Source organism: Dipodomys merriami, unplaced genomic scaffold (assembly GCF_024711535.1).
Source record: "Dipodomys merriami isolate MVZ:Mamm:240054 unplaced genomic scaffold, mDipMer1.0.p SCAF_476, whole genome shotgun sequence".
Classification (NCBI taxonomy): Eukaryota; Metazoa; Chordata; class Mammalia; order Rodentia; family Heteromyidae; genus Dipodomys; species Dipodomys merriami.
The window spans coordinates 492,997-506,205 of NW_027206042.1; the positions used below are offsets into that span (position 1 = coordinate 492,997).

Genomic DNA, 13,209 nt, shown 5'->3' on the forward strand with positions numbered 1-13,209 from the left:
ATGGGGCCAGAGAGATGAGTTCTAGGTGGTCAGGAAATGAAGTAGAAAGCTAGGGGCAGGGAAACAAACAGTCTATCTGAAGGCCAAGTCTGCAGGTGAAGGAAAGTACGGAACTATATAAGTTGGCAATTATTCATTTGACCAGGGAACACTAGTTTTCCCTGAGACCATATAGATAGAATACTATGAGATTTGAAGAGAACAGAGGAATACCAAGTATGATCCATTTAGAAAGAAGAGAAAAGGAAGCTACTAACAAAATAACACAGAATTATGAAACACTTTCTATGAGAAGGGTTCTGTGCATCACACCCTTTGGGCACAGAGTCTCATTTATGTCATGTAAAGATCCTATAAGAATAGTTGATATCATTATTACGGACTTCGAGATGAGAACCTGAGGTGGAAATGTTAATAATTTGTTCAGAGTCACACAGATAAGTCTCCAAATTCAAATCCTAATCCTTTAAGCTCACATCCTATGTCATTAAGACATCAGAGTACCAGACTGGGAAGTGGTTCAGTGGTACAGTGCTTGCCTAGCATGCATGAAGCCCTGGCTAGAAGTGAGGCTGTGGCTCAAGTGGTAGAGTGAGCAAAAGGAGCTCAGGGACAGTGCCCAGGCCCTGAGTTCAAGCCCCAGGATTGTCAAAAAAAATTTTGAACACATCACAACACATAGAAATCTAACAAGATCACAATAAGGGCCAAGAAATCACACCCAAACTAAGAATCCAAGAATTATAGGAAGAACCCAGCTGTCACGGCCCCCAAGAAGGTGGATAACATGGCAGGAAATACCAAACACTTCCCAGTCCTAACTCTCAATATTAATCAACTTAACTCTCCAATTAATCGACATAGACTGTCTAGTTGGATTAAAAAGCAAGATCCTTCTATCTGCTGCCTTCAAGAGTCACACCTTACCCATAAAAACATATTTTGAAAGTGAAAGGCTGGAATAAAATCTAGCAAGCTAATGGCCCCCATAAACAGGCAGGAGTTGCAATCCTAATAGCAGATAAAATAGACTTCAAATTAAAATTAATGAGAAGAGATAAAGAAGGGCTCTACATACTAATTAAAGGATCTCTCCTTCAGGAGGATATTGCAATTCTAAATATCTATTCACCAAACAACTGAGCACCCAAATTTATCTAAGAAACACTACTTTCCCTCAAATATCACATAGATCTAAAGACATTAATTGTTGAAGACTTTAACACACCACTATCCACATTAGATAGATCAACTTGGCAAAAATTCAGCAGAGAAACTGCAAATCTAAACAACTGCATAGATCAACTAGATTTAGCAGACATCTACCGAATATTTCACCCAGCAACATCAGAATACACATTTTTCTCAGCAGCACATGGAACATTTTCCAAAATAGACCAAGATTTTAAGTCACAAAGAAAACTTGTCCAAATTCAGAAACATTGAAGTTATGCCCTGCATTCTCTCAGACCATAGGGAATAAAATTAGAACTCAACACCAAAAGCCACCAAAGAAAGTACCGTAACACATGGAGGCTGAACAACACACTGTTGAATCACCAGTGGGTCATGGAAGAGATTAGAAAGAAAATTCAAATGTTCATGATATTCAACAAAAATGAACACACAAATTACCAGCTTCTCTGGGACACAGCAAAGGCAGTAATCAGAGGCAAGTTTATAGCTGTGGGCTCCTACATCAACAAATTGGAGAGATCTGAAACCAACAATTTAATGAGACATCTGAATCTCCTTGAAAAAGAGCAGCAAGAGAAACCCCAATCCAGTAGACGGAAAAAAATAATTAAAATTAAATTAGAAGTAAACGAATTAGAATCCAAAAAAAAACCACAGAAAGAATCAACAAAACAGAGTTGGTTCTTCGAAAAAATTAACAAAATTGACAGATCCTTAGCAAATCTTATCAGAAAAAGAAGAGTACACGCCCAAATAGACAAACTCAGGATGAGAATGGAAACATCACCACAGAAACAACCAAGATTCAGAACATTATAAGGGAATACTTCTCAAACCTTTATGCTAATTAGTTTCAGAATCTGAAAGAAATGGACGATTTCTTAGCAAATGACATGCCGAAACTAAACCATATTAACCACTGAAATAGAAACAGTAATAAGAGACCTCCCATATAAGAAAAGCCCAGGACCAGATGGTTTTACAGCAGAATTCTACAAGGCCTTCAAAGCAGAACTCACACCAATACTCCTCCAACTCTTCAATGAAATTGAAAGAAAAAGTTCACTACTGAACTCATTTTATGAAGCCATCATAACCCTCATCCCAAAACCAGGCAGGGACTCATCAAAGAAAGAGAACTATAGACCCATATCTTTGATGAACATCGATGCAAAACTTCTCAACAAAATTTTGGCCAATTGACTTCAACAATTCATCCAAAAAGTCATACACCATGATCAAACAGGATTCATTTCAGTGTTGGAAAGCTGGTTCAATATACCCAAATCAAGTAATATAATTCATCACATCAACAAGAGCAAGGATAAGAACCACATGGTTATCTCAATAGATGCAGAAAAAGCATTTGGCAAGATCCAACACCTCTTTATGATGAAGGCTCTGGAAAAACTAATAATCTGTGGAACATTCCTCAATACAATAAAGGCTGTGTATGACAAACCTACAGCCAGTATTATACTTGATCGTGAAAAACTAAAACCATTTCCTCTAAACTCAAGAACGAGACAAGGATGTCCACTATCTCCACTTCTCTTCAATTTAGTATTAGAATGCCTAGCTATAGCAATAAGACAAAATGCAAATATAAAGGGGATCCAAATAAGGAAAGATGAAGTAAAACTCTCCCTCTTTGCAGATGACATGATCTTGTATTTAAAGAATCCCATGGACTCCACTCCCAAATTACTTGAGCTGATTAGAAACTTTGTCAAAGTAGCAGGATATAAAATTAACCCTCAAATATCAATGGATTTTCTGTATGCCAACAATGAGAAGAGCAGGGCTGAAATCAGGAAAGAAACTCCCTTGGTAATAACCCCACAAAAAATAAAATACCTAGGAATTAACCAAAGAAGTGAAGGACCTCTATGATGAAAACTTTAAAAACCTGAAAAAGGAAATCAAAACAGAACTTAGAAAGTGGCAAAAACTCCCATGCTCCTGGATTGGAAGGATCAACATCATGAAAATGGCAATACTTCCCAAGGCTATCTACACATTCAATGTGATACCAATCAATATTCCAACCTCATTCTTCAAGGAAATAAAAGAGGCAATCCAAAAATTCATATGGAACAATAAAAGACCCCAAATAGCAAAAACAATCTTTAACAGAAAGAACAGTTCTGGAGGAATATCAATTCCAAATTTCAAATTCTACTCCAAAGCCATAGTAATCAAAAGAGCTTGGTACTGGCACAAGAACAGACCTTAGGACCAATGCAATAGAATTGAAAACCCAGAAATTAACCCACAGACCTATAGCCATCTGATCTTTGATAAGGGAGCTAAAAAAATAGAATGGAAGAAAGACAGCCTCTTCAGTAAATGGTGCTTGAAAACTTGATTAATCACCTGTAGAAAACTAAAGCTAGCTTCTTATATATCACCCTGCACCAGAATCAACTCCAAATGGATCAAAGACCTTGGAGTCTTTGACACCCTGAAAGCAGACACCCTGAAAACATTCAGGAAGGAATAGGAGAAATCCTAGGTCTCCTTGGCACAGACCAAAATTTTCTTAATAGAGACCCAGAAACACAACAAATCAAAGAAAGGTTGGACAAATGGGATTGCATGCAGTTGCAGAGCTTCTGCATGACAAAGGACATAGCTAGCAAGATCAATAGAAAGCCCACAGATTGGGAGAAGATCTTCACTAGCCATACAACAGACAAGGATCTCATATCTAAAACATACTTGGAACTCAAAAAAATTAAATCCTCCAACAACAAATCCTCAAAGAAACAACTGCCCAATAAATAAATGGCTAAAGACTTAAAGAGAAACTTCTCTGAAGAGGAAATAAGAATGGCCAATAGACACATGAAGGAATGCTCAACCTCTCCAGCCATAAAAGAACTGCAAATCAAAACAACATTGAGATTCTACCTCTCCCCAGTTAGAATGGCTATAATCAAGAACTCTAATACCAACAGATGCTGGAGAGGATGTGGCCAGAAAGGGAACCCTACTGCATTGTTGGTGGGAGTGTAAACTTGTTCAACCACTTTGGAAAGCAGTATGGAGGTTCCTCAAAAGACTCCACATAGAGCTCCCCTATGACCCAGCAATCCCACTTTTGAGCATTTACCCAAATGAGCACAAACAAGACCATACTAAAGCTACTATGTTTACTGCAGCATTATTTACCATAGCTAAGATTTGGAACCAACCCAGATGCCCCTTAGAAGATGAATTGATCAAGAAAATGTGATATTGATATAATATATATATATATATACCTATATATATTCTATAGAGAGAGAGAGAGAGAATGGCATTGCCCCATTTGTTAAGAAATGGAAAGATTTGGAAAAATTATATTAAGCCAGGCCCAAAGAAAAATAGGTTCCATAGTTTCCCTTATTTGCAATAACTAGTATATGTCTGGGACAAGCAAAAAAGGTCAGATAAGATGATGTTAAGTGAAATGAACCCCAAGATAGGGACACAAGTGGTTTTTTCTTTCTTGCTATTGTTTCTAACATATTTATAAGGTGATTTTTTTGTATGTCCCTCCCCCACGGTATAACCCCTGTTTTCACTGAATTTGATGTTGGTATAATTTGAGGATGGGAAGGAATAAAACAAATTGTTTAAATAAGGATACAGGTTGACCCATTGCAACAATGAGATGTACAAAACGCTATGTTGAAAAACGAACTTTAAAATTCTTTGGAGGTAGGGGTTGGGCATGGGGATGGGAGTATAGTTGAGGAGGTAGGAGGGAAGGGATGGTAGGGAAAAAACAAAGGCAATAATGTTTGTCAAGAAATATACTCATTACCTTGCTCATGCAACTGTAACACCTCTGTACAGTATTTTCACAATAAAAAACTTATTAAAAAAAGACATTATAGTACCCAAGAAACCAATCTGCATTATATTTTAATTAAAATTCTATACTGTTAATGTTTAGATCTAGTTAGGATATCCAATGCCAGAAACGGAAAAAAAAAAAAAAGCTCTCATCTTTATTTATCACATAGATTTCTAATGCAGTATTTACAATTTAAAAATCTGAAAGAAATATTTTAAGCTGACAACCAGTTAATTGAGAGAAGGTATTGTTTATTTTCTATTATAGTGTGATATGAAACAAATTAAAAAGCATGGTAGGCAATGGTTACTTTTTAAAGTTAATCTTGGAAGTGGTGCTGTGGATTGAGTGGTATAGCACTCGCCTTGAGCTGAAGAGCTCAGGGACAACATCCAGGCCCAGAGTTCAAGCCCCATGGCCAACAACAAAAAAGAAAGAAAGAAAAAGAAAAAGAAAAAGTTACTCTTACTTTACTGAATAAAAAAAAGATTGCGCCTATTTTGACAATGACACTATAGTGAGATGCTTAAATTTGTCAAAAATTAACAGCAGAGAGGATTAAGAAAGACCATCCCAGCACTCAATAAATATTAATTCACTTGAGCAAAACAAAGTAATTTGAAGAGAACAATTTTTTTCAAAGAACAAATTTAACCAAGTTGGAGAATAGATTCTAATCTTTAAGACTAGAATTCAATAGTTTATGGTTTATTTCACTCACCTAAATTATACCATATCTGATAAGAACCTCATCTAACGCTTTCAGGAGGAGCAGAAGTTAGCAAATATCTTAATGAGGAATCCTAATGGGTTTTTTGTTTTGTTTTTTGTTTTTTGTGGTTTTTTGTTTTTTTTTTGGGTCCGGTCGTGGGGCCTGAACTCTGGGCCTGGCCGTTGTCCCTCAGCTCTTCAGCTCAAGGCTAGCGCTCTACCACTTGAGCCACAGCACCATTTCCGGCTTTTTTCTTTTTTGCTTATGAGGTGCTGAGGAATTGAACCCAAGGCCTCATGCATGCAAGGCAAGCACTCTACCACTGAGCCACCTTCCCAGCCCAATCCTAATGTTTTTTTATGTCATAACATTCTAACATTTTCAGCTTATAAACATAAACTGCCAACAAAATTGTGTCACAAATACTTTACTTTCTTTTACAAGGGTACTTCCCAAAATGCTGTCAGAAAATGAGAGACAAAGACAGAAAGGCAGAAACAGAAACAGAGATCTACTTTTTTTTTTTTCGGTTGGTCATGGGGCCTGAACTCTGGGCCTGTGCGCTGTCCCTCAGCAATACAGCCCAAAGCTAGTGCTCTACCACTTGAGCCACAGTGCCACTTCAGCTTTTTCTGCTTATATGGTGCTGAGGAATCGACCCCAGGGTCTCATGCCTGCAAGGCAAGCACTCGACCACTGAGCCACCTTCCCAGCCCAGAGAGATCTACATTTAAGTGGTAGGTAAGGGGAAAATGCTGTCTACAAAAAGCTTTTCTTCTTCCTCTTCTGCTAAGCTATAAGGAACCACAAAGACACTTCTGTACTCCTATTGGCTCCTAAAGCCTTTCTACACACAAAAGTAAGCCACCCTCAAGTTTAGAAGACATGGAGAAACTTCACAGGTTTTATAGAGTCACTCATAAGTGTTGAGATATTTCTTAACATAAAGCCAGATACTACACCCAACAAAGAAGATATCAATTCCTATGACTGTCCTGAGTCCTTCATTGAATGCATGCATGAGGCCCTGGGTTTGATTCCTCAGCACCATATAAGCAGAAAATGCTGGAAGTGACACTGTGGCTCACCTAGTAGAGCACTAGCCTTGAGCTGAAGAGCTGAGGGGCAGAGCCCAGACCCAGAGTTCAGGCCCCAAATAAATAAATAACAATAACAATAACAATAAAAATACAATTCAGAGATTATTCTAGTGGGAAAGGGGTGTGGCGCTGAAGAGAACTGACTCTTCATGTCAGGCAATGTTCTACTACTCAGCTACACCCCCAGTTCTGATATTTGTTTTCTTTTCTTGTCTGAGACAAAGTCTCCCTGTTCAAAGCCTGGAACTTCGATTCTCCTACCTACGCTTCTCAAGAGCTAAAATTACAGATGTAGTCTATCACACTTCAGATGTTGGGATTTCTTTTAATAGAAATTGCATTTATGCTGTTGAGACACTTATAGAGTCAGAATCACAGAAGTGTATTTCATTGTTGTTAACATCATGAGAGTCTGCCATTGGCACAAAGGGCATCAAATGGGTTGTCTATACTGCTACCTTTGGCATGTCCAAGTTTAATGAGGCAGAAACCACCAGATGCTGCTGGCTTATCACCATTTATATGGTGATGACCACCCACTCCCTGCTACCACTGCCATCATCAGGATATTAACCTCTGCTGATGCATGACCCTAAGAGAAGTACAAAGACAACACCTAATATATATATATATATATATATACATATATATATATATATATATATACATATATATATATATATATATATATATAACTAAACGGTAAAGCAAACTTTTTAAACTCTTTAAAGAATACTCATGCTGTGAAAACTACACTTTCGCTGATCATCTTGACTTTTTCAATATATTTGATTTTTTTTACTGTAAAAGCAATAAGATACAAAGCCATTTGTCTTGACTCCATGATTTAAAATATAATTTTCATGTCATTGTTTTCAGGGTGAATTTTAACTTTATCTTTAAAAATACTGGATAACATATTTAAAGAGCACTCTGCATATGTAGAATGAGGTTTTTAAAAGATTCCGTGTTGAAGAAAACGTATTCATCTATAAGAGGACCTAAGAATAAACTTTGATTGAAGATAAAATAAATGCAATGCTTTTTCATAGAGAAAAACCTTTAAGAATTGGATTATTATATTACTTAGTGTAAGAGATATAGAATAAAGCATTTTTAACTTGAGTATTAATCTTTTAGTAAGGTGATTTATAATAGTATAGTTTTTCACAACATCTCTACTTCCAGGTATTAAAAGAAGATGAAATCAAATCTTGAACTAATTTGCCCTGGCCTTAATAACTCCAGAAGTGCTTATACTGTTTTCTTACTAATACAAGTCAAGATTAAAGACATAAACAGATATACACTATATATACCACATTAAATTGGTCTAATTAGAAATTTGATGACTCCTCCACTTTCATTGGTTTCTCACTGCCTACTCATCTCACATAAATGAATATAAACAATTATCCTTCTTCAATTCTATTTACTGAGCTCAATTAACCTCATTAACTTTCACAATGTTCATAAGGAAAAATGAAGTATTAAGTTTGAAAACCTCACTGAAGAAATAATATCAAGGGAGCCAGTTTTGTGTTTTGGTTTGGTTTTTAATCTGCTTCCTTGGGTAGTTAAGCACTGTATGGGCCTCTTGGACCCTCTTACTCTGAAAACTGCAAGTTAAAAAATTAATCTTTTTTGAAATTAATGGGAAGTTTAGAGGGTTTTGTGCTAAAAATACTAAAGGTGGCAAGAACCTTCAAAAATTAGCCCAGGATTCCATGTAAAGCCTTCATGAACACAAAGAAGGAAAAACATATCCTGTCATGTGGAGAAGCAGTATGGTAGAACCTTCAAGTCTGAATTGTGATCTTAAGAGAGGATCACTCTAGCAGTCTGAGCTGGTAATGACATATGGAAACACTGTTGAAAACCAAGACCAAGACACAAGTTTTGAAGTTAGGTGCAGAGAGAAAAGAGTGTTCTTAGCTATAGATCATCCTTGAAAATAATAAAATAAATAATAATAAAATGGCTTCAATACTGTAGCTGCCTCATGTTGTGTTCCTAAGCAAAGGCAACCAAAATTGACAAGGGCCTTGTTCTAAGCAAAACCTTTTATCCAGAAGCTTATCTTGTTTCAGTCCACTAGTCTTTACAATTTATAATCCCATCAAAAACAAATGTAGTTAATAATACATTACATATAAAGTATAGGAGTTTGTGTTTCCAAATCATCAAAAAATCCGGAGGTCTAGGCAACCCCAGAGATCTTACAAAAGAGAAAATAGAGGCCTCGAGCTGTTAAACAAATCAAATATATATAAATACTAGTAGATTATGAATCCCAGGCACTAAATATTAACTTTATAGTATTTATGCAAATATGGTTTGCTACGCTTAATATAAATATGCATAATGCTCTTATTACCTAGAAATTACATAGTAATGAAAACACAAAAATATATGTAAGCATTTAATGACTTTTTAAAAATAGATGTTCCTTTGCTGTTTAGGAGCACCTTAGTTTTTTCCCCATGGACTTTTATGTGAAATTGAGTAAGAAAAGATGTAGACTATTGCAAAAAATAAATGTTCACACAGATGGTTTTCTCATTTGAGAACTAATCAATCCCATCCATCAAAAGTCTAAATTTCAATTAATTTCTAACTAGTCATAGAAGTCTATCCCTTCTTAACATTTATAAGCTTTTGATGATGGAAAGAATCTCAAATATCCTATCTGGATTATAAGTGTGAAAACTGATGAAGATATTTCATGACTGTGACCTTACTATCCTATCCTGTTGACAGTGAAGGATGATGCACCTCTCATGAAAGAAGGATCATAGGAGAACATAAGTGCTTCACCATTATGATGCCATTCTAGAAAATAAGGCCATTTCCTGAGAGACATTCATAGTCTTAGCAAAACTGAGACCAACAGATCCTTCTGGCTTTCCATTCTACCAGAACCCACAAATGCATTGTGAAAACAGTGCTTTACCTACTTTACAGTCAACAATCAGTAAAATAACCTTTCAGTAGATAGATAGATAGACAGACAGACAGACAGATAGTATGAGCATGTGTTTTTCCCTTTTTGTTCAACTATAAACAAAAGGTTGTATAAATTGTAGGCCTTATTCAAATAGTAGGATAGTTTTTTTTTGAGACAAAATCTTTACCATTCTAAGAAATAATGTTTCTTGTTAAATTTTACTGCCTCTCCACCTGGCCAGTTTTTAGTTGGGACCACCAAGAGATAACCCTCTCGGAGTAGCATATCTTAGAATGGGAGACTCTAAGAGAAATGTTTCTGTCATGATTTCACCAGAAAACCTAGTCTTGTTGAGATATTATCTGTCTTGTTGGTAGGTTAGGTTAGTAAGGTTAAACTATGTAATAGAAAGTATTGGGATTGGTGTTTGGGTTTGAGTTATTACTCCAAAATGCGTCTAAAGTTAAATCACACAGAAAGCACTGGGTTTTAGATTCGAATATACAGAAGAGTCCTATGCAGTTCACTTTTGACAGTGAGGCCAGCATTGTGTTACATAAAAAGGAGAAGTAGAGTATTATTAAGTGCACCCCTTGGTAATGTTGAAGAAAGCCCCCGGAGGGTGTGCAGACTGTAATGGAAATGATTTCAACAACCATTAGTTGCCAGGTTCACTCTCTCTGGGGCAAGGTATGCTTTCATCCATGAGTCTTCTCAGTGCCTACACATAGTTTTCTAGGCAAATCTGCAGATAAGGAAGCTGTAAGTGGATAGAAAAGAGAACTTCACCAGGCCCTCAAAGAGTTAAGAAATCAAGTGTGGGTTTGTACTACTCACGGCTCTGCTTGGAGGCTCCTGTCCTCAGCCACGTAGTTAGAAGGAATGTAGCCCTGCAGTTGCTGGCCAAAGCCATCTCCCCTTTTCTCCAAGTGTCTGGCCAACCACCAGCCCTCATGAGAAGTGTCCAGGACTTGGAGTTTGTCGCCTGCATGGAAACTTAGGTCCTCTGCCGTCCGGGCATGGTAATCAAACAGAGCCACAAAGTAGTGGCCATGGCTTCTCTCTGGAGTCTGTTTCTGTGACACGGGGGCTTCAGGGGGATAGTGGGCCGCTGGGTTCGCAATCACCACCGACTTGTCAGCCTCTTGGGACAAGCAAGGGAGACAGGGCTGCAGGTATGCCCAGAGCCTCAAACAGATGTTGCCCATGGCGCCCCAGTGGGAGGAGGGAGAAAGGGGCTTCTTGCTCTGGGCGTCTGCAGATTCACTGGATCAGCACCAGCTCACCATACTTTGGAGAGAGTGAAGAGTCCGGTTTCATAAGAGTCTGAATTCTGTTCTCGCCTGAGAGACTCAGCACCTGGCTCTCTGGCGTTCTGGCCCTCAGTTCCAGCCCCAGGGCAAAAGCCAGTCGGGACTGGGGGCAGCTGCTCTTCTTCCTGCCTGCTTCACAATCCCACAACAACAACAACAAATGAAATACAATTAAGAGAGCTCTATTTAGACGCACACAGGAGAATAGAAAGCAGTCACCTATCCCTCCGTCCTAAGAAAAAGTTAGCAAGAGAGGTATTTCCTCTAGGTAAAAAAAATCTCCCTCCCAGCTTGGCCCAGGCCAGTCACTCTCACCCAACTTCAAATCTGTTTCTGTGGTTTCACCAGTCCTGATCCCAACTGTCCTTGCCTTCTCGCTAATGAATAACCAACCAGCTAGGGCTGCTGCCTTTAACATCCTGAGCTATGTGCAGACTGTAATCATTCCTCCTTACTTCCTGGTTGCCTTCAGTCCAGAATCTAAACCGGACTCCCTCTTCCCCCTCCTTTCTCTCACACCCATAATAGACCAGCCCCCTTACCAAGGAGCCAGACTCTTAAAGCAGCCGCCAAAATGTATACTGCTTTCTTTCACTCTGGAGAAACAGGCTAACCCAGGTAGCTTTTTGTCTTGTTTTATGTTCCCAACATAAAACAGGACAGAGATTTTTCTTTCCTCTCTCTCTCTCTCCACAAATAGGAGTGGGATTGTTTTGCCACCACAAGAGAAAATTTAAAAAAAAGAAAAATTAGTGTGTTGAGGTATTGTTGCCAGACACAGGGCAATTGGGAGGGAGGGGGAAAGGAAACATTAAGTCCATTTTTTCCCCAATCACCAGAAATAGATTTTAATAGCCTCAGAGTATATTCATGGTCTGGAAAAGTAAAAGAGCAGCTGAATAAAATGCTGAGAACCTGCAATGCTGCCTTTTCCCACAGAGACATTTAATTTCCAATCTTTCATGAACTATTTTTGAAACACACACACACACACACACACACACACACACACACACACACACACACACACACACAGGGGGAGTAGGTGGCCAATAGAGAAATAAGAAGGCAACTCTCACTGTGAAGATTCTTTTGGTTGAACATGAACACCCAGGTCTACATAAATCTTACTGTCTTGGTTGATTGCAGGAGATGGGGAATGAATGAGGCTGAAGTCTGTACAGCCATTCTAAAGCAGACAGTGGGTTTTGCACTACTTCCTCAAGGCAATCTTCAGCTGTTCCTGGATTTTAAGAGCTACTGGACAAGAAGTTTAGACAGTTCAGCATACTGCCATTTATTCTACCAGAGAGCACTGCAAAATTGTTCGTGACATGCCACTTATTTTCCAACAAAACATTCATTTTTTTAAAAATTCTCTCTTAGGGACTGGAATTGTAACTCTGATCAGGCTATACTTAACAGTCATGAGGCACTAGGTTCAATCCCCAGGATTACACAAATAAATGCTCTCTTAAAAGCCAACTTTGTTAATAAGTGTTGCCCGAACCTTGAGCCTGGTTTTAAGACAATCTTAATCCTCCTGTACTTTGTCCAATTGTAGAGTATTTTCAGTAATTAAAATAATCAGATTCAAGGGAAAAGGAGGAAGGAGGAAGGAGAAGGAAGAGGAAAGAAGGCAAAAAGAGAGATTGACAGGTTGGGAAGAAAGGAGAGAAGAAGGGAGTGAGAGAGGGAGGGAGGAAGGAAGGCAGCAAACTATGGCCTTAGCTCCACCTGCTATTATTTCTTTGTTCTAGCTAGGCACCAATGGACAGATCATTTGGTTAAAACAAGATCCTGTATCACGCCCCATGGTTTCTCGGATTATTCCCAGAATCAATCAGACTATAAGTAACAAAAAGCAAAAATACAAAAGCCAAAAACTGAACCAGGTTTCTACATAGTTGTTGATTTTTGTTTTGTTTTGTTTTGTTTTTCTTTTTTGGTATTGAGGATTGAACCTAGGACATTTCACTTGCTAGGCAAGGGCTTTGCCACTGAGCTACATCCCAGCCCTGTTGTTGATTTTGAATATCATGGATCCTCAAAGTGAATGTAGATACAATTCCATATTTTAGTCAGGAGAAGAAAAA

At 38.1% G+C, this 13,209-nt stretch overlaps 1 protein-coding gene across 1 annotated transcript in view; it reads right to left on the minus strand.

Annotated features, from left to right (window-relative positions):
• The window catches only part of LOC138808754 (tyrosine-protein kinase FRK), an 87,399-nt gene extending 75,827 nt beyond the window's left edge, over positions 1 to 11,572 (minus strand). The window contains exon 1 of the mRNA XM_069994936.1: positions 10,638 to 11,572. Within this exon, the coding sequence (XP_069851037.1) occupies positions 10,638 to 11,008 (371 nt within the window). The 5' untranslated portion in view covers positions 11,009 to 11,572. The remainder of the gene's footprint in view (positions 1 to 10,637) is intronic.
• Positions 11,573 to 13,209: the final 1,637 nt, after the last annotated feature.